Raw genomic sequence first — 22,152 nt, 5'->3', positions numbered from 1 at the left:
TTTATTTTGAGAGAGAGAGAGAGCTCGAGTGTGGAGGGGCAGAGGGAGAGGGAGAGAATCTTATGTAGACTCCATTCTGGGCGTGGAGCCCAATGTGGAATGTGACCTCACAACCCTGAGATCAGGACCTGAGCTGAAATCAAGAGTTGGACACTTAACTAACTGAGCCACCCAGGCGCCCCTGGAAATTCTGAACTTTTATGGACATGGAAAGATGGCCATGGTATTACCATGTGAAAGGTCCAATTATAAAAATTATCCAAATTTTGCCAAAATTTAATTTATAACCAAACATATCCAAATGTCTCTATAGAGCAGAGTCCCTCAGCCCTTAGCACTACTGGTATTTCAGGCCAGATAACTCTCTGTTGTGGGGCCATTCTGTGCACTGGAAGATGTTTATCTGCATCCTTGGCTCCATCCACCAGATGCCAGGAGCACCGCCCCCGAGTTGTGCCCCTAGTTGTGACATTCAAAAATCACCTAGGAGGAATAATCAAATGTCTAAATTCAGGTGGTCCCTGGGGCGCTTGGGTGGCTCAGTTGGTTAAGTGTCTGCCTTCAGCTCAGGTCATAATCTCAGGGTCCTGGGATCGAGTCCCAGGACTGCTTCTCCCTCTCTCTCTGCCCCTCCCCCTACTCCCGCTCTCTCTCTCTCAAATAAATAAAACCTTAAAAAAAAAAACTCTTAAAATTTTCAGGTGGTCCCCACTTACAGATGTTTTTTGTTAAAAAAAATTGGGGGGCACAAGTTACTTGCTTGAGATCCATTTCACATTTCTGCATCATAATAAATGTACAGAGGGGAGTTCCCAGGCTAGACCCACAAGGCTTTTGAGCTCAGCATGTGGCTGAGATAAAGGGCAGCCTGAACCCCAAGTCTTGATCCCTGACTGAAAGACATCTGTGCTGAACCCAAGGTAAGTGTGGGGTGACGGATCATCAGTAACCCTCAGAAATCCCTTTAATGTCCCTGCTCATCTTTGATCTTCCTGGCACGTAAGTGGCACGTGGGAAATGTTAGTTCCTCTTATTTGGGTTGCATCAAACTAGGGAATCACATGTAAATCGTATACATAATTTCACTTCTCTTTATGCAACCCTGAGGGGTACAGTATTGTTTCTATTTTATAGGAGAGAAAACCAAAACTCAGAGAAGCAAAGAACATGCTAGGCTGTTTGTCTCTCCCTCCCTCCCTCTCTCTGTCTCGCACACACACAGCTTGCCAAACTCTACAAAGCCATATTAGAAAACATATTTAAATTCATTCTTGATTTTCCATAATTGCTCTGGATATCAAAGAGGATTTTTGAAATTAATTATGTAACAAAATGTAGCCCTTTGAACATGAAGTCCAGTTAGAATACAGTGCTACTCTTATTTTAAGGCATGAAGCAGCCGGCTTTTATTGTCTTCTGTTTGATCTAAAAATGAAAAGGGAATCCCTAAGGAGTTTGTCCCATTAGCAGAGAGTTAAAGGTCGTGGAACATATCGATGACTTCTTTTTTACATTAAACTGTTTACGTCTCCCTTGGCCAGAACTCGGGGTTACTGATCCAGACTGATTCCAGCTAGACCTGCATAAAACAAGGACGCATGTTTGGATAAAAAACAGTTCTTAACTGGTGTGGGTCCTGCTCCGTTTCCAGTAAAGAGGGAAAGTGAAAAATTCAAAGTTGCAAGCTGTCCTCTAATGAGGACACACAGGTCCGCTCTTCCTTTCTCCAGAAAGTGTCTTGACACTCTGCTGAAGCAGCCAGATTTCCTGGGATCTGGAAAGTGGAAATGCCAGCGCTGGAAGATCCCTAGTGGGAGCCGCAGCTGAAAGGGTCTCGAGAGGAATGACAGGCGCGAGTGGGGTCATGTGGGGCTATGGGTACAAGGACACCAAGGCTGCGAGCAGACGGTGGCAGGGGAGTGGAGAGAGGGCGAGAATTCATCCCCTGGGGATCAGGGAGGGATGGGGCACGAGACAGAGAAGCTGAGGGACAGGTCTGTATCAAGAGCTGCATCGGTTCCTATCATGTGCCAAGTCTTCGTGGGTGTGGACAAAAGAGGGCCAGGGCCTCCGGGCAGAGATTCTGAAAACCACAGCCTGGTAAGTTTGCTGGCAACAGGGCTATCGAACATGGGAAGATGGGGCAGCTAGCATGGATTCAGCCCCCACCGTGTGCTAGGCTGGCCCTACCAAGGCGAACTCCCATCTACTGTTTTTATTTATCCACAACCCTCTCGAGAGATGGTTCTCAGGTTATAGATGAGGAGCAGACAGGTTAAGCAACTTTCCCAAGGCCACATAGCAAGTCAGTTGCAGAGCCAGGATTCGAACCCAGGTCCGATACTTTTGCTTTTCCTACTATATCTCAATTGTGACTTTTTGTAGAGGACAATAACCAAATACCAACACAACAAATATTCTCTTGCATATTTTCTTTTACAGTGGGCTCCATGCCCAATGTGGGGCTTGAGCTCACAACCCTGAGATCGAGAGTCACACACTCTACAGACTCAGCCAGCCAGGTGCCCTCGAATATTCTCTTGATGAAATATAATGATGATATATAAACCACAGAAGAAAACAACCAGATTTCCTTTCCTGGGATCTCTTACGACAAGGCACATGAGCAGAGGCGTCCATTCTTCAGGAATTCATGGTGAGCATACCCAGCAGCATCCCAAGCACTTTCCATGGACTGTCTCACTTAAGCCTCACAACCCCCTGGGAGGTAGATGTTATGATCATTCCCATGTTACAGAGGAAGACACTGAAGCTCAGAAAAGTCAACTAGTTTGCCCAAGGTCACATAGCTGGTAAGCGGCTAAGCTGAGAATTTGTCCTTCAGACCTCTCCTTTCCCAAAGACTATCTTCCATCTCATCTAGTGCCGGGCTCTGAAATGAAACATTTGCAGCAAAACAACTCACTTCCTTCAAAGACAAATTCCTAGAGGAACAAAGAAGCAAAGAAAGTTTGAATTAATATTGAACTACCCAGCATTTTCATTCCTGAATGAAGCAGCACAGCCAGGAGGCAGGCGTGTGCCTCAACACCTGAGACCCACAAGGTGGGGGGGTCCATCCAGCCCTCTGGGTCTGATGACGATGCCTGCCACCCTCGGGGCCTCGCCAATCCAGAGTCAATGTTTAACTCCAAACTATAAAAACAGCTATCAAATGTTTTTACTGTTCTCTTGATCTTTAGAGTGAGAGTAATAAATGAATGCCAGTTTCCCAAACAGCAAGGGCTCTGTATGTGAGCCTGGCCAAAGTCAAAGTCAAGTTCAATTGGAGTTGTATGCTCTGCTTTTCTTTTAAAAAACCTTATCCTCCTTCCCCCCAAGTGTCCACCCTACTTATTATTTTTTTAACCAATTAAGATCTATAATATCTGGAGAATACTAGTATCATAAATTACTACATGCTGTCCCAGAGAAGTATCATTCCTTAAAATCTGTTTAATTCTGATAAACCTCCAGTAAGAACTTCAGGTGTAACTTATCATCCCATAGAGGTGCCCAGACTCGCGCTGGGGATGAGCCTGGCTGGACACCACTTCCTCCCTGCTTCTCTGGGGAAGGGAAGACCACGGCCTCTGCGTGGGGCCGATGTGAAATTAGTTCAACTAATGACCTCCCAAGATGGGAGGCAAAAACTTCATGTATCAGTTTTGCTGTTATCCTCAGTACGTCATCCTGTGTGTCCTGTTTGGATCCTTTCCTAGCTGTGAAAAGAGCACACTTCCTCCAGTGACACCTCAGGGTTTGAAAGTTTGGGTCCATGTGGTCAGCAAGCAGACACTGTGTTGAATGATCTACAAACACCAAATATCAGAGAGCAACCATGCCACCTTTTGACAGCGGTAATTCTGCATCAGATTTAGTCTCATAGCCTGAATACTGGCAGCATGTCGGCCGGGATAAATCATACTTTTAAGGGTGGTCATATAAATAATCATATCTCTGTGTTCTCCGTAAACTTGCAATTGATTGTGGGTCTGTGACCCACAGACACAAACTTCTCCAGGCACGAGGCCACCATCATTTTTCCTAGGATATTCCTACAGTCACTGTGTGATTGTGACTTTCACAGATCCACGTGAGGTCACCAATACAAATACTGTAGGCATAGGCTAACTGAGCTGGGCTGGAGCCACTGAACACAAGGTCACACACCACCTACGTACAAAGGACAGTTTGCTGGGGCCCTCTGGAGGACTCCGAGGAGGAGTCCCTTCCGTGCATCTCATGGTCCAGGCACAAGACCCAACAATGAGCCACTTTGGAGGCACCTTCCTCAGCTGTGGCGAGACAGCTGCCAGCCGGAGGACCATGGTGTTCAAAGACCTCGAGTCGTTTATTGTTCTTGATGAAGGTGACCACAGTGCCATTTGCCAGCCCTGCATAGAAGATTCGCTGTCTACTATGGCTCTTCCTGCTGTGGTTGCTCCACACGCCCTCGCATCTGAACGCGTAGCAGCCAATGGTGTGGCCACTGGAGCAAGTATAAAGGGTACCTTCCCAGTGGTTCCAGCATCAGGGGGCAGCTCACTTCGGAGGTACGGCCCTCACAGACACCACGCACTTCTGATTCACCAGCTAGAAGCTCGGACAGTGTTCTCTGCTGAACAGATAAGTTCTCAAGTATCTGAATTGCATTCTTCACAGTGGCTGGGTGCCCCTCACTGCGCCTTTTGTGACTCATCCTTATCTCTGGGCTCTGAGGTTATTTGTTTTGTTTTGTTTTTAAAGATTTTATTTATTTATTTGACAGAGAGAGACACAGCGAGAGAGGGAACACAAGCAGGGGGAGTGGGAGAGGGAGAAGCAGGCTTCCCGCGGAGCAGGGAGCCCGATGTGGGGCTCGATCCCAGGACCCTGGGATCATGACCTGAGCCGAAGGCAGAGCTTAACGACTGAGCCACCCAGGCACCCCTCTGAGGATATTTGTAAAGAGTTCTTTGATCCCTTCACGGAAGAGATCACTGTCTGAGTGCGTGCCACACTCACAGGGACACCATCCTTACAGCAAGCGCCAATTCATACATAGAGCTAACCTCATCACAACCACAACGACGCGTTTCTCATGAGTTTTGCTCTCTGGAGTCTCAAATACCCTTTTTAGAATGACTGTCTGGTTTCTGATGAGAAACCAGAGTCAGAAGAATCGATGGCCACTGCCTGAAACTGAGGATTAGGAGTTCCTAGGATTTCTCATCTCTGACGCTCTTGTTCTGGGCCACTTCTGCTGCCTTCCCACGTGGAGGCTGTGACTCTCCCCACTTAGGTTGACTTTCCTGTTTTTACTTCCCTTGCAGGGTGAGCAGTAAATACATCCTGTCCAGTGTCGCTGTTCTCAGGAACATGGGCAGCCCACAGAGCCTTCTTCTTCCTGAGTTTCTTTTTCCTCGTTTCCCCTCATTCCAGCTGATGTCGGAGTGGACTCTGCCTGTGTGCAGGCTGGTCAGCTGGAGGTGGGGCTCCTTCTCCAAGGGGGGTTTCTGATGCAAATGACAATCTTGGAAGACCCGCTATTGCCTTTGGGTGGCTCCTCAGCTTTTTCACCTATGCTTGGGGTGGGGGGGCAGTTGATTGCAAAGAGGGTATGTCTCCTCTGTTCCTGGTGTTTCCTTGCCCTGTGGAGATCCTCAGTTCTCAGCTAGGCTCCTGGCAAGCTTCTATCAGCCCTGAGAAGGGCGAGGTTGCAGTGATGGCTGGCTAAGCTGGACCACCGGCACTGTTCTCTCTGTTAGCTCGCAGTCATTCCTCGGATGCACTGTAAGCCACGGCCTCGTGACACGGCACTCACACTCTTGCATTCTCATCTTGTTCGGGAGATGTGGGTTCTCCTTTAACCTAAACAGAGGCGTCTGGAGCAGGAACACTGCCGCAGACTTGGAGAGCAGGGGATGTGGCTGCTCGGACAGGGACTCCTGTGGGTTGGGGACCCAGAGGCTGATCCATCCCCAGGAGCTCTCCATTTCTAAGACTGGCTGTCATTTTGCTCAGTGCCAGAGGCACAGCTGCCGTCTGTGTCTGCATCTGCCAAACTGGAGACCACAGGGCTGAGGATGAACTTGATGGAAGAGGGCTTCCTTCTCCGTCACTCTCCTGGGCATTCTGGTTCTCTAAGGGGGCAGGGAACTCTCCAGGCTGTTCAGGTCTTTTGCCAAATGCATCACAGGCATGGTATGGTCAGAGGAGAGTTGTGCACTATGTCACCTCTGAGTAGCAAAGTTCCAGCCCTTTCTCCTGTTCTTGGGAAGGCAGCACGCCACTGATTTTTTTTAACACACTCATGGAGGAAAATACCAACAATTACACCACCCAGAGGTAACCGCTTTGCTGTCTAGTCTCTCAGTCTCTGCACTCCATTTGCCAGGATAAGATTATCAATGATTTGGGGAGAGGGGCATGAAGCCATGCCATTGGAAGCACTGTCTCAGCCCTGAGCCACTGTGTCTAATAGCTTCACAGTGATCCGATGGGTGCAGACACCACACCAACACCTAAGCACAGTGGGTGTGGTGATGGGCTAAAGCACCCTCCTGCTCTCCCTCACTCCGGGGAAGCAGGTGCCATATTGTGAGCTGCTCTGTGGAGATGTCCATGTGGCCCCAAATCCAGCCAGAGCCACGGGAGTGAGCTTGGAAGCGGATCCCCCAGCTTCCACGGTGAGACTTCCGATGAGACCGCAGCCCTGGCTAGCTCAGCTGTACCCCCGTGAAAGACCTGGAGCCAGAACATCCAGCTAAGCTGACCCCCAACCCAGATTCCTAATCCACACGAACCATGAAATAAATAAATAATTATATAAAATATTAAATAAAAAACATTATTTTAACTTGCTAAGTTTGGGGCTATTTGTCACAAGGCAATAAATAACTAATATAGAGGTTAAGGCTGCAAGTTTTGGGACCAGCCTGGCTCTCCATTCAAAGCCTGGTTCAGCCACTTGCTCGCGCTGAGGCTCTGGGAAAGTGACATAATTTCTCCGAGTCTCCCTTTCCTCTCCCAGGGGACTAAATGGATTAAAGGTTAGCTATTGTTTTACAACGATTTCCTTATTGCCACTTGCCCAACAGCAGTGTAGGAGTGCACATATTCCCGAATCTTTGCCAACACTGTGGTTTAGTATTAAAAAACTTGTATCTATCAATCAACCCATCTATCATCATCTATCATACTAGATATGTCAAAGTGATAGGCCAAAAGAAAAGAAAAAAAATCTCACGGCATGGTTCTCTCCATCTGGCACAAGTGTGCCAAAAAAAGATTCAGCTCTGGCCAAGAAAATGCAGAGCTGTTAACTCCAATTTAGTCACATCTGTCTTGGTTTTTCATCATGCCTCCATGCTTGTAAAATGGGAGTTAGGCCACTCCCCCCCAATGGAAGCATAAACGAAGGGCTTTCACATGAATTGTTCACCTTCTGAGACAAGAAATGTGCAAAGCAGGGAGGACATCAGTACCACCCCCACTTTCCCGAAGAGAAACGGAGGCTCACAGTCCTGCCCACTGGTCAGGCTCACTTGGTGAAATAGGGCCCAGGAGTAGAAGTCTTGACCCACTGCTCTTTCCTGGTTCTCTCCTTGGGAAGGCTCCGATGTCCATGAGAATGACCTGCAAAGGTGGAGCCACGCTCTCTCGTCACTGGTGTATCCTCAGCGCCTGGCACAGTGCTTGGCACCCAGCAGGTGCTCCATAGTATTAGCTAGGGAGGACTCTCCCTCCTGCTTGGAGCACCCCGTACCTGCACCATTGGTCAGGTTTTGGTTTATTTTTAACATAATAATGGGTCAGCATCAATATGCTTCTCTTATAATTGCGTAAAACAAAACAAAACCTCAAAACCTAACTCCTCGAGGCTACGGAGGTCAAGAACAAGGGAACACAGGAACTGTCACAAACCAGAGGAGACGACATGACAACACAGTGCGCTGCGGGAACTGGGGCTGGATCCTGGGATCCAGAAAGAGGCATCAAGGGAAAGGCTGGTAAAATCCAAAGAGAAGTCTGGAGTTTGGTTAACAGTAAAATATAAGGCCAGCTTCTTCGTTTTTGACAAATGCATCCCGGTGATGTAAGATTTTAACCGTGGGGAACGTCGTGGCACAGGGGACCTCTCTGGACTAGCTTAGTAATTTCTCTGTACTTGTAAAATCAGCCCAAATTAAAAGGTTTATTTGAAAACAAAACCTGCTAATACTCCTGTGGGAGACAGAACACACCTGCTCTTTATCCTACCCAGGGTATAAACACCTGCGGTCTACATGCCAACCAAGGCCACGGCCAGCACTTTGTCTTCAGAAGGCAGATGAGACCAATAAGGAAAGGACACCACGATGACAATCACGGGGCTCTGAGAGAACTGAGACAGGCTTGGCGGGGGGATGTAGGGTTCCTCTAAGGGGGTTACCGCTAGCCCCTCTCTCCCCCAGAGCCCCAGGGAGGCACATGGGGGAGGGACGATAACCCAGTGTTTGCAGCTAGACGGACTTTGCTTCTCTGAGGCTTGGCTTTCTCACCTGCAAAATGGGATTCATGCATGCCTTCCGGTGGGGCTACTGGGAAGGAGGTCTCACAGGATCCTGCAAGCTGATGAGGCTGGCCTGGCCGAGCCGCCCACACTCAGTGAGGCAGAGAGAAACAGAAGCCCCGGAGAGACGGAGAGACATGGCCGCGGAGTGGGCGGTGTTGCAGGCCAGCTGGGTTGGGTGGGTGCAGGCGAGGGAGAGTGCGGTGGGGGTAGCCGCCTCCTATCCAGTACCCTGGACACCCACTTGGCCTTTAGGTCAATCACAAGGATGCTTGTAGCCTTCTTATTTCTTGGCAGCAAGCTCAGCTATATGTTTTCCCCAACAGTCCCTGTGAGGACAGGCCGGACCCTTCCGGCTGCTGGGGCCGCCACTCCAGGCAAGCAATGTGGCTCTAGGCCGGATCAGCTTCCTGTCCACCACAGAGCTGTTCATGCAGGGACAGGAGCATGTGGCCGAGACAGGAGATGGAAGAGGGTGATGGGGACAGTTTTAGTGTGTGTGAGGGGGAGACAGCCCCAGAAATACTGGCTGGCCAGCCCGTTAACCCCCAAGGGCTCTCCCAGTCCAAGAATCCCCAGTCTGGACTGTGTTTCCCATCGGGACCAGTTCTTGCCAAGACCCCCCTCCACGGCTTACTGGGCACGAGCAGGCTGTAGTTGTGCTGGAAGGTGCAGGCCAGCCGCCGGCTGAGCAACATGAAGGCCATGATCCTCTCCTCCAGGAACAGAGGCCCCCTTCACACGCTTCCACCCTGGAAGAAACCAGAAATGCATAGTCAGGCCAGCCAGGAACACTTCCCTGCCATTTCCCACGTAGTTTCTTCTGACATCACATCCTTTGCTTTCATACTGGGGATACACTTTAAAAACTGAAGGCCGGGGGCACCTGGCTGGCTCAGTTGGAGGAGCATGTGAATCTTGATCTCTGGGTCACGGGTTTGAGACCCATATTAGTTGTAGAGATTCCTTCAATAAAAGTGTTTTCATTTGACTTTGACCACACCCCAGGCAGGATCATTGTGCGCATTTTCTAGGTGGAAAACCAGAGCAAGGGGACAGAGCTGGCTTGAGATCCCTCTGCAGGCCAGCTGACCAGCTCAGTGCATCATCCACCTGGGACAAGCCAGCCCAATCTGTGAGATGGGAGGGCTCAGACGGAAGATTCAGAGCAGATGCAGTGGCCGCATGACACAGGAGGCTGGGAGCCCCGAGCCCCGCTGCCCTGTCCCCACACCGAACACTGATCCCCAGCGCTGTCTGGGAATCCCAGGACCCCATGCAGTACCTGGTGGCCCGTTTTGGGGAGTGCCTATTTCCAGTGTGACCAACCTTCTCAAGTTTGGTGGAGATGGAGGGGGTTCCCTGGATGTGGAACTTCGCTTTGGAACCCAGGGAGTGAGGGTTCTCAGCTCCAGTGCCCCCTGTATGTTGATTCCCTCCAGACCCCTCCCAAGTCCTGCCCTCCCAGGCTAGGCCTGCCAGTAGCCCATTGCTTTGTGGTCCTGAAGCAACAGCACCCCCTTTGTTTTCTTTTTATCACCTCCCCCACCCCCTTCCCAGGCCACCATTCAAGTGTGTTCCCCCTGCATCTTTTGGTTTGTGGGTTTTCTTGCTAAATCCCTGCTTTGTTATCTGGAGTGTGTATTTTTGGTTGTATTGTGCTGGATCTCCGAACAATGCTGGAGCCATTCACGTCTCACAACTCGTGGACCCTGTTTCCTGAGTCCTTTCTGCACGCTGCACGCTGTGCTAAGCTCTTTGCATAGGGCACTATTAATATTCATTATTGTTATGAATGCCCACATGCTTTGTGGTCCTCTCTTTACAGATGAGGACACTGAGGCACAGAGAGGTTAATGGTGGATCTGAAAACAGATCTGTCTGTCCCCAGAGTCGCTGAGTCCTAACACTTCATAGATGTCCACCCATTCACGCTGCAACAAAGCACAGAGGAAGTGCCAACTAGGGGCGGCGGCGGGCTTAGCAGCACGGGTGAGGACATGGGCGGGTGTCTGGCACCAAGCTCGGGACGATGTGTTGGCAGTGCTCCCAACCCAGTACCCCAGAGCTAATGGGACATGGAGCTGTATTTTTAGAAGCAGAGACTAAACAAAGGAGGGTGGTGTTGGCACTGGTTTAAGGACTCACTCATTCCATGAATATTCATGGTGTACCTACTATGTGCCCCCCTCACCAACTTCCCCCCTGTGGGCACTGGGCACAGGGCACAGGGATCAGTCAAGTGCAGTGCTTGCCTTCCAAGCATGACCATGTCCTGAGCACCTAGAGGTGCCACAGACACCACCCTGTTTCATCCCCAGAGCCCCAGGAGATGAATGGCTATGTCATTATCCACTCTTCACAGATGAGGCAACTGAGGTGCTCCTAGGAAGTGGGTGCAGGAGGTAGCTTTGGGGTGTCCGTTCAGCACACTGTGCCTCCCTGCTCTCAGAAACTTCCTCCTCTGTCTACAGGGGTGCAGACCCAGCAGCCCTGTCCATGCTGTGTGAACCTCTGGCCGCAGCTGACTGGACAGGGACAGGTCAGAGTCCCGGGAGCTGTGGGGTCCACACCTCCTTCCCCAGGAGAGGAGCCGGCATGCAGAACAGTGTGCAACAGAGAAGCAGCTGCAAGAGAGGATGGAGGTCCTGGACACAGAGGCGGCTCCCTGGTTCCACCTCAAGCCTGCAGCCCAACCTGGCCATGAGTGCACCACTCACTTCTGAACCTGCTGGGACCAACCTGAGTCCCCCATATCCCTGGGGGTGAGCCGGTGTGGCGGGGGAGGGCCAGGAGTGTCAGGATCATAGATGTCCCTCCAAATGGAAGGACTGGGGCAGAAGTGTTCCCATCCCACTGGTCCAGAAGAAAGCTCCCTCCACCTTCCTTTCCACACCCCCCCCACTTTTAGCTTGCTTGAGTATCTGGGTTTCTTTTGCTTACAGAGTCCAGCTAATAGCACAGTTAGAGAATCAGACTGGGCCCCACATCTTGGGAGTGCACTGGGCGTGCCTGCCTAGGGCTCTGCTCCTCAGTCACCAGCCAGCAGGTGCAGGGTGGCTAAGGATAAAGTCTCTCCTGGTGGGGGCTCTGGGAGGCGTCCCAGGAGGAAGTGACTGTAGTCTGAGGGAGCAGGGTACGGTTCTGAAGGGCGCTTTATCCCCCTCAATGTGCTCAGCCATCCAGCAGGGAGGGAGATGAGGACGTGGAATTTTGGAGGGGTTATGTATTTGGCCTTGGTTACAGGAATGCCTGGGACTGTCTGAGCCCAAAGCCCTTGCTTTTACTCATGACAACATCAATTAACTCAGCGAATAACAAAACACCTCACCATAGTAGATACTGGGGCTTGATGAATACAAATGATCTAGTTCAGAGAGGAAATTGTGTTGCCTTTCAGCAGAGGAAATGTTATTGAGGAGAGCATGGGTCTGGAACATGTGACCATAAATTGACTGAGAAACCATACTCTTTCCTTGATAACTCAATGTTTTTTTTTTTTTTTTTTTAATCTATTCCAGCAGCATATCCAACTCGAAGCAAGCCTGTTCATTTAGCAGCACGGTGACTATGCAGAACCAGCGGCTGCTCTCATTTAAAACCATTTGTCTCAAACGGGAGCACTTCAGACTCCCCACAATTTAATTTCCATTAAACTTGTGTTTGAAAATGCGAGAATCTCCGAGAATGCACATATTAACATCTAAATGCTCTGCAAAAGTGAGAGTCACACCTGCACACTTTCAATTACAAAGTGTCACAATGGGAAATACATGGCGGTGACATTTCGGTGGCCTGCAGTTGAAATTGACCTTATAACAAAACCTGATCTCTATCAGACGTGAATTCTTAGCACAATATGCTTCCAACAATCAGAAGAGTTGATGTCATGTGCTCACTTTCTCTAGCCCACTAATTCAATCAACAAAAATTAATTAGGTGCCTGTTACAGGCAAGGCACTGCATTATGTAGGTATTGAGATGGGTAAAACACTCCTCTCTTTCTGAAGCTCATAATTTAGTGGCAGAGGGACGAGGGGAGAGAATAGGAGAATTTAATGCACTAGGCTGCTTTCCCCTTCATGTCAATAAATCCTTAAAATAACCTGGCAAGATATGTATATAAAAATTTTCCAGTTCACTGTCAACGAGTAATTCTGTACAAGACAGGATGAAATCATGACTTTTGCTGGTACAAATACACAAGGTGCTGTGGAAACGCAGAGAGAGATTAATTCTGGTGGGGATTATGATGCCAGTGAGGTGTCACCCGAGCTGCACCTTCAAAGGTGAGCAGATTTTTGGAAGCCACAGAGGGAAGGGGAGGTACCTCCAGCAAATGCTCAGGGGTGATGAGACACAGAACGGGCAAGAGTCGGGTGCATGGTGAGGACGGCCAGGACACGAAATCACAGGGGAAGGGAAGGTGGAAGAGGACGCACAGGGTCAGCTGGAGACCCCCTCAATGTGGGGGGGGCAGCTCTTCCATCTTATTCAGAAGGGTCCTGCTCAGCCAGGTCCGGGGGAGGGGTGCATGGAACAAGCCACATGTCAGTGAGATTCTGGGGTCACTGTGAGCTGAGGAGGGGGGCTCCCAAGGCTTGCTGGAGGGCACCTACTGGGGTGAGGGTTGAGAGGGAGGAAGGAGCCAGAGACCAGCTTCTAAATCCCTAGCCTTTAAGACTTACGGGTTCCTCGAAAAGTTAAATATAGCATTACCACACAGCTCAGCAATTCCACTCCTTTTGTTGTTGTTGGTTTTTTTTTTAGCAGGCTCCATGCCCAGTGCAGAGCCCAATGCGGGGCTCGAACTCACATGAGATCAAGACCCGAGCTGAGACCAAGAGTCAGATGCTCAATTGACTGAGCCACCCAGGCACGCCCAGCAATCCACTCCTAAGTGTACACCCCAAAGAATGCCAAATAGGAGCTCAAACAGATACACGTACACACACGTTGATATCAGCACCATCCACAATACCAAAGATGGAAGCCACCAAAGTGTACATCAACGGCTGAATGGGTAAGCTGCATGGGGTCTGTCCACACCACAGAGTCCTTCATAATAACGAATGATGTGCTGATAGATGCTACAAAGTGGATGAACCGCAAAAACATGATGCTCAGTGCAAGAATCCAGACACGAAGGGCCACACACGGCTTCCATTTGCATGGAATGTCTAGAACAGGCACAACCAAAGAGACAGAAAGCAAGTGAGTGGTTGCAAGAACCGGGGAGAGGGGCCAGTGGGGATGACTGTCTAATGGGGTTTCTGTTCGGGATGACGAGAAAGTTCTGGAGCTGGTGGTGATGTCTGCCTCAATGTGCCTGAATGTGCCAAAGGCACCGAGTTATTCACTTACAATGGTTCTTGGGTAATCTTGTTTTATGTGAATTTGACCGCAATAAAAAAAACAAAAGCAAACAAGAGAATTATGGAGCTGGCCCTCCCCTTTTAGAGATGGGAGACAAGACAAGGGTGTGAGGTCATGCAGGCCTGTGTTTGAGTGCCTGCCTGCTACAGCTTGTCATTTACCCTGCTTGCTTCAGTCATTCCCTTAGCAGATACCACTGTACCCCGCCATATGCCAGGACTGTGTGTAGGTGCTGGTGATGAACCAGTGACAAAGATCAAGATTAAACAGAGCTGAGATAGATTAGTGATGTCTGTCATGGGCCCTGTAATAGACACTACAAATATGTGTGCAGTGCCTGCAGCCTGGGCTTCAGCTCTAAAGCTCACTGTCTTATGTAACTGTCTAACAGAGCAGAACTTACAAAAACACTCTGAGCCTGAGTCCTTATTTACGGCGTGGGGAGGGCGATGCCTCTCTTACTGGTTGTGCTGGGAATTAGGCACAACTGATGTGAACAGCCTGGCGGATCATAGGCTCTTCAGACATTTGAGTTTCCCGTCTCTGACTTGTCCCCCCCTTTTGTATTTTCTGCCAATGATGCAGTGCTTGATTCTAGAGCTCTGTGGTCTGAGGTCCATGGATGTTTCTGGGGTCACCAAGGAAAGGGGCCCAACAGAAGGCAGACTCTTCCTGGGGACATGCTCTGGAGCCTCTCAGATGCAAGGCAGTTACAAAGGAAGGCTCCCCTTCCCCCGCCACAGTGACATAGGGAGCTGGGTGCCCAGGGGTCCTGCTTGGGGGCAAGTCCCTAAACTGCTCTGGCACGAACTGCATCATCTCGCCTGGACTGGAGCACTGATACCCTCGGTGCTCTCCTGGCTTCTTCTCTTGCTTTCCTTGCATTATTTTCTACTTGGTTCCCAACCTTTTTAAGGATAATTCATCTCACATCACTACTGCCTGAAACACTCCAATCATACTTAGAAAAATGCAAACCCCAAGAGAGAGGGGATCAGGCTTTTCTTGTTCTCCATGGTACCCAGAGCTCAGTGCAGTTCCCGGGTCAATTTATGCAATGAGTGAACTCAACACGTCTGAGCTGTGAAACGGGGACAGCAACACCTGCCCTTTTAAAAAGGTCCATCGGAGGACTCATGAAAATTAGTGTGCAGGTCTGAAATTTGTGTTAAAACAACAATTTAACAATAATATTCCCCTCTGCCCAAGTCTGGAGTCATTGTGTACATGACTGTTCACCACAGCCCTTGCTTGGCTCAGAAGCCAAAGACATGTGCCTCTCCTGGCCTCAGTTTCCCCTCATGTTGGATTACATAGTTTCCATGGCCCCTTCTGACCCCGAAAACCATCTGGCCGGTGTGCCGAGAAGTCCACTGCATTGCCACCGAGGTGGTGTGAACATCTATGTCTCTGCTCTGTCCCCCACGCCCTGTGCGATCTGCACATCTGGAGACACATATCAGTCTGGTGTCAAAGGCAGGCTAGCATCACAGAGGGATGTCCTTCCTTGACATGATCAGAACTGAAAGGGAAACTTAAATCAACATAAACTAAACAGAATAGGATCTATCCGAGTGCATGGCAGGCGAGGGTAATTTTTGTTTGAGGCATGCAGGACACCTGCAAGAAATGCTCTTTCTTACTGTGTATCTCGGTCAAAACAAGTTGCAAACCCTGGTGCAACCAGACAGTGAGCCCTCCAGGCCCACTCACCTCTCCCCAGCCCGTTTTCTTTAATTAAAATGCTAATTACTTCTCTCTGCTCCCTCTTATCTGCCTCGTGCATTCGGAGGGTGGGATGGGATGGGGAGAAGCCAGGGCAGTGTTTAAATCAATGGGGTAAGGGAATTCAGGGAAAGCCCCCCCACCCCAAAAAATGCTCTGGAGGAAGAAGAAAAGTCATCAAAGCATTGGCAGCTGTTTATTGCTTACTTGCTACACACGATGTACCTTCACGTGTAATTTCAGCCTTCTGCAGGATGGCAGGCTCAGAAGGTTGATGGGCTCCTCCAGGGTCTCCGAGCTCAGAGCCAGTGGTTCTTACCCTTGGCCCCGTGTGAGAATCTCCAGGAGCATAACACCTACGGCCGGCCAGCACAACTAACCAGAGTCTCACGGGTGTGACACAGGCACTGGTGAAGCCCCCGAGGGGAGGCTGAGAACTACTGTCTTTAGAGGTGGATGGTGGATCCTGCACTTGACCCAGGACTGCATGATCCCCATCTCTCTGGAAATGAAGAGTTGCTGACTTTGAGAGTTAAACATCTCAAAAATACAGGGAGAAAGCAGCCCATGGTGGCCTCTTGGAGAGGTGGGGTGCAGGGTGCTGAATGTGAAACCAGACTCCTCTACTTGCTGTGTGACCTTGGGCGTGTTAAACAACCTCTCTGTGCTCCATTTCCCTCATCTGTAAAATGGGGATAATACCCCTTGAACCTAACTCATGGGATAGCAGAGTGTGAACTGAGACATGAGACTTGGGTCCCTGCTGTATCTCCAGCCCCAGAGCAGTGCCTGGCTGCAAACAATCATTGAATAAATAGTAAATGCTCCATAAATGTCCTGAAGATGGTGTCTGACTCACCTCTCCACTACGCTGCCTCGCAGGCCCTATGAACACAAAATCTCTGCATGAGTCATTGGCTAGAAATGGACCCCCAGGCCTCTCTGGGGCCCCAAAAGAGGCTCTGTCTCTCATTCTCATATCTGCTCTCTGGGCCAAGACAAAAGAGCTGGCTGAGGCCTGGGACGTTCCTTTCCCGTCTGCAGCCCCGGCTGTCTGTTGGCTTTTCTGCAGACTCAATGGGACACAATGACACACATAGCCAAGTGCGCCTCTGTTGTCAGGGCCAAGGGTCGCCATGGCAACCAACAAAGCCAGAGCCCTGGGCCTGTGCAGATGGCTAGCAGGGCCCCATTCACGGGGCTGTGATGGATGGCGCTGGGAAAGAAGGCTTTATCTCGGACCTGGCTTCCCTCCTCCAGTGCCAGATCCTGCAGCCTCCCTTGGCTGTATTCGCAGCATGGGCTCCAGCCCTCCCTCCCTGCATGCATGATGTTCTATGACCTGCCTCTTGCAGCATCATGCAATCATCGGTGACTCGTACAAGGGGAGGGTGATACTCTTCTTGGAAACGCGCAAATGTTGACTTCTATGAAAGGCAGAGGAGCAGCTGAGAAAGTCATATGGGTCAGAAATGGGGTCCAGAGGTGCCATATTCTAGCTTGATGATTCTGGACCTGTTGCACAACTCACTGGGGCCTCAGGTTCCCCATCTGTGAAATGGGAAGAATGAAAGCTACCCATGAGGCATGAGCGCTTTGGTGCTAGAAGGCAGGTAGCCCCTAGCCCATGAACAGGGTAAAGGGGAAAAAGAACAGACAAGGCATCAAATGCAAGCCTTCCGAATGGGGAGACAGACAGCCTTTGTTCTGGTGTAGCATGCATTCAGACAGAAGCATTTGCAAATGGTTGAGTTAGTTTTGTATTTCTTGATCCTACAAGGGGGGAGGATTGAAGAAACAGAATCTGGTTGGAAAGGATGCTTGTGCCAATGCGGAAGAAACTACCCCAGGTTAAAGCTGCAGAAGGAAGGTCTGGTTCCACAGGTGAGTATGGAGCACCAGGGCTAAGCCCCCAAGATGCCATGCCAGAGAAGGACATGTCCCACTTTGTTCTCAGGGAACTTGCATTCCTGTGGGAGGGTCAACAACAAATAGGTGATTGGAGGAGATACATTTCCCTTTCAGAGAAAACAAATCATTTTAAGGACTCCAGGAACTGCTAAGAGTGCAAATACTACAGCAGACAACAAAGGAGCCAATTTCTTCCCTTCAAGGTCTGCAGGGCAGGTGACTTGGAAACACTGTTGCTCATTCGAATTACTAGATGTGCCTGACCAGTCCCTTGGAGATGTCTTCACTTCTCAATAATTCAAAGGATTGTTCATTTCTGTGTGCATGCAGAGATCTGCTACAATTCAATGAACCAATAATGTTTACTGTGTCAAGGCTCAACACACTGTCTCACCTGTTCCTGGAGGCAAATGGTACTATTCCCATTTTTCAGGTAGGGGAGAGGTTCAGAGAGATTTTGCTACTTGCGAAAGGTCACACAGCTGAAGACAATGGAGCTGGGTGAGAACCAGGGCTGTGTCAGCTTGAGGGCTGAGACCTGGCCACATTACCAGGATGGTGGCTTCAGTCCTTACCCAGAAATCTCATCAGACAACTCAGGCCAACATAAAATTTTTACAGGGACCAAGAACTTCAAACCAACAGTTGTCACTGTCTGCAGCCTTCCCAAAAACTCTCATCTTTTGGCCACAGGTTCATCAGTAGGGGCCTACAAATGCCCTAACAATTCCAACCTCAGGCCACATGTGGACTTTTCCCTGTGCCCCAACACTTGTCCCTGCTGTCCCTTCCAGGGCGCAGAGGCCCCCATTCTACAAGGAGCCCCATGGAATGGAAGGTCTTTTCAGAAGAAGAACTGACATCTTTAGAACTCCTTAGTATTTAGGACAGCTCCAGGTAATGGAGAAATCTTGCTGAGTATTTTAAAGATTTTTATTTATTTGACAGAGACAGCGAGAGAGGGAACATAAGCAGGAGGAGTACGAGAGGAAGAAACAGGCTTCCCGCTGAGCAGAGAGCCTGATGTGGGGCTCGATCCCAGGACCCTGGGATCATGACCTGAGCCAAAGGCAGTTGCTTAATGACCGAGCCAGGCGCCCCTTGCTAAGTATTTTAAACATGAATCTGTGAAGAAGAATTTGTCCACCATTTCTTGTTTCCTAATTTTTCTGGCTAACTCTTAAACATTTTGGTGCAGGTGAGCCCGTGGAGGGCGGGTCCAAGGATGTGGTCATGATAAAGCACCCTGATCCATCACCTTCTGTAAAGACTATTCCAATCACACACAGGCAGGCTCACCCCTTGCTCTGGATCTGACCACGGCGGCCATCAGTCACATGACCGTGGCCAAACAGGCAGGCCTTCTGAATGGGAGACTTCAAAAATCCTCATGCGCAGCCCTACCTCCCATCTGGTAGCTTGTTTTTCCGAGACAGAACACATAATCTGTTCACATAGGGAGTGCTCAGAGTCACCCCATGGGATGTTTGAGGGCAGATGGCAGGAGCCGTTAACCACGAAGCTGACAGTGCCTTGTTTAGCTTATTTTGCAAAAGGAGTGGGGCCTCGGGAGGACAAAAATGTGGCACCAAAGAGAGAGCTCGGATTTAAGCCTGGGGAAGAAGGCTTATTGGCTTTCGAGGCCAGAAAAGTGTCACTTTTGTCCAAAAACAAGCCAACAAAAACAACTTGTTTTGTCTACACAGAGCCAAACATCCAGAGTGGATAAAATTGTGATGGAGTGTATCCTGGGCTGGCACCCTCAATGGCAGGGAAAGCCATCTAGGTGTCCCAGTGTCCCTGATGCCTTGACTTCCATCAGGACGCTTCTCCACCTTCCATCCCTTTAAGAGAAGTGCCTCTGGGGGCGCCTGGGTGGCTCAGTCATTAAACGTCTGCCTCTGCCTTCATCTGCCTTCGGCTCAGGTCATGATCCCAGACCGAGCCCCGCATCGGGCTCCCTGCTCCGTGGGAAGCCTGCTTCTCCCTCTCCCACTGCCCCTGCTTGTGTTCCCTCTCTTGCTGTGTGTGTCTCTCTCTGTCAAATAAATAAATAAAAATCTTTAAAAAAAAACAAAACAGAAGTGCCTCTGTTTTATGACTTTTTCTTTTTCTTTAGGATTTATTTATTTGAGAGAGAGAGAGCATGCAAGTGGGGGAAGGGGCTGAGGGAGAGAGAATCTCAAGCAGACTCCCCACTGAGCGTGGAGCCTGACAAGGGGCTCGACCCCATGACCTTGGGATCATGACCTGAGCTGAAATCAAGAGTCCAATGCTCAACCAACTGAGCCAACCAGGTGCCCGTTTTATGACTTTTTGATACGTTTACAGGAAAACAAACTTGCCAAGTGAAAAGCTAATCTCTAAAATGATACTCCTTGAGACATACAAAAACCCTGGTCATCCTCTAGGGGGAAGGAGAAGGGTTGGGGGAACAGCTACATAATGCAGCTTACCTAGTCCCTCTCCTACTTGAATATTCCCTGGCTCCCACTGCCCCCAGAATTAAGCCAGCTGCTTGGCCAGGTACACGGTCGCCCCTCCCTGCCCTGTTGACACTGACTTGCTCACACTCTGCTCTATCCTGCCTCCAGGTCATCCAACACCCACATGCTATTATCTGTTGAAAAATCTTTCCTGCCCCCTGCCACCTCCTGTTTATATTCCTGTAACTCTTGTGTGCACCTCTGGCCACCTCTACCAGGAAGCCTTCCTGATTCACCAATTCAGGGTTAGATGTTACTCATCTGGATTTCTCCAGCAATCCTAACTTCATTTTTTTAATGAAAATGTTCACATACTCAGGATAAACCTGGCTGTACCCACCACCTTGTTTCAACACCTGCTAGCATTTGCCATGTGTATGTTATCTATAAACTTATATGCATATTCTTTTCCAGTTCACCTATAATGTGACAATCTCCTTCTCTCCCTTTAGCCAGGGAAAATTCATTCATTCATTCATTCATTCATTCGTTCATTCATTCATTCATGGATTCATTGTAAGGCATTTCCTGATCTCCTACTGCCTGAAGACGCAACACTAAACCCTAAGGACCCAGGTGGGGGTGGGAACAAGAACCAATGCAGCAGAGTCTCTGCCTTCAGTTCCACTGGAAGGAACAGGCAATAAATAATTTCACATTATGATGAGGATCATGAGCGTCACTTGACAGTAGGCGACTGATCTGGCTCAGCAGTCCCACATCACACAGGGAAGGCTCAACAAACATGCTGCACTCCACGGAGCTCAGTGCTCCGACCATAGGGTCCCACTGAGACAGCCTGTGTTCTTGGTCACTATGGCAAGGAGGACAGAGAGGGGGACCAAGATGACTGGGGATCCATCCACCTGCTCAGGACTGAGACCAACCCCGCTTTCACAGCTGGCTCTCAGGATAGCTTTTCAAGCATGTGAACATCTGGCTCACAACACCAAAGAGCCGTGAGAGAATTTATAAACACTCCCTGTCTACATTCTTTCCTGATCACTCTGAAGAGCTATAACATCAAGGTGGGGAAAGAAACACTAAACAAAGAAAACACAAGAGGCTGGTTCCAGCCCCTTGGTGTGGACTCCGGAGGCTTGGTGTTTAAGGGTCAGGGGCCTGCCCCATGTCACACAGCTCAGAAGCCACAGGACCAGGCTTCAAACCCAGGTCTGCGAGACTCTGTGGCTGGTTCCGTTCTCCTTCCCTGCACAGAGAAGGTAAGTAAAGGGCCCAGGTTCACCTGACAAAGAAGGGTCAGTGATCTGGGATTTTAATTCCTGAGTTAGTTCTTCTGATTCCAAGTTCAGTGTTCCTTCTGTCCATTGTGGTGCCTTGCAAATATATTTAAGTCACTTGACAAACTCTTGGGGGTATAAAAATCAGTACCTTGGGGCATTTCAAGAAGGAAGGGAAGAGGAAAAAAAGGCTGCCCAGCAGCAATGACCCCACCAGAGAGGTGCCTGATGGATTTTGCGGGGAGACGTGGGTCTAAGCTAGAACATCAGGGCTGGAGTCTGAGTTAAAAAAAAAACAAACCCTGGAAATTGATCCACTGGGCTGTCATCTGCTGGCTGGTTTGGTTTAGTCATGACGGAGTAGCAGGTAATCTGGTCGAAGGCAGGACCGTCCAACAGAAATATAATGTGAGCCTCAAATGCGACCCACATAAGTCGTTTTACATTTTTTAGTGGCCATGCTAAACGAGTAAAATCAGGGGTGCCTGGCTGGCTCAGTCGGTGGAGCATGCAACTCTTGATCTCAGGGTTGTAGGTTCGAGCCCCATGTTGGGTGTAGAGATGACTTAAACATAGAATCTTAAAAAAACTCAAAACTGGTAAAATCTAGTAATCTTATTTAACCCAACATACCTAAAGATATAATCATCTCAACATGTAATCGATATGATTATTAAGATATTTTACATTCCTTTTTTTTTTTTTTTTGTACGATGTCTTCAAAACCCAGTATAAATTTTGCACCCACAGCACATCTCTATCTGGACAAGCCTCATCTAGGGTGCTTGACTGTCACATGCAGGGAGCGGCCACCGTGCTGGACACTGGAGACTGACCCATGGTGTGGGGGCTGGGCTGGGCCTGAAGTAGTGGACGT

The 22,152-nt window shown here is 49.4% G+C and overlaps 1 protein-coding gene and 1 pseudogene across 2 annotated transcripts in view; both read right to left on the bottom strand.

The window, feature by feature from the left end:
• ABAT (4-aminobutyrate aminotransferase) overlaps nt 1-22,152 on the bottom strand; it is an 80,125-nt gene that overhangs the window by 25,658 nt on the left and 32,315 nt on the right. For both annotated transcript variants that reach the window (XM_028117633.2, XM_028117631.2), the window contains exon 2: nt 9,174-9,288. In XM_028117633.2, the coding sequence (XP_027973434.1) occupies nt 9,174-9,243 (70 nt within the window). In that variant the 5' untranslated portion in view covers nt 9,244-9,288. The remainder of the gene's footprint in view (nt 1-9,173; nt 9,289-22,152) is intronic.
• LOC148162844 (zinc finger protein 106-like) lies at nt 3,486-7,759 on the bottom strand (annotated as a pseudogene).

Source organism: Eumetopias jubatus, unplaced genomic scaffold (assembly GCF_037043125.1).
Source record: "Eumetopias jubatus isolate StellerSeaLion01/CBP00866 unplaced genomic scaffold, mEumJub1_p1.0 scaffold_12, whole genome shotgun sequence".
Classification (NCBI taxonomy): domain Eukaryota; kingdom Metazoa; phylum Chordata; class Mammalia; order Carnivora; family Otariidae; genus Eumetopias; species Eumetopias jubatus.
This window is presented reverse-complemented; position numbering and strand designations above follow the sequence as displayed.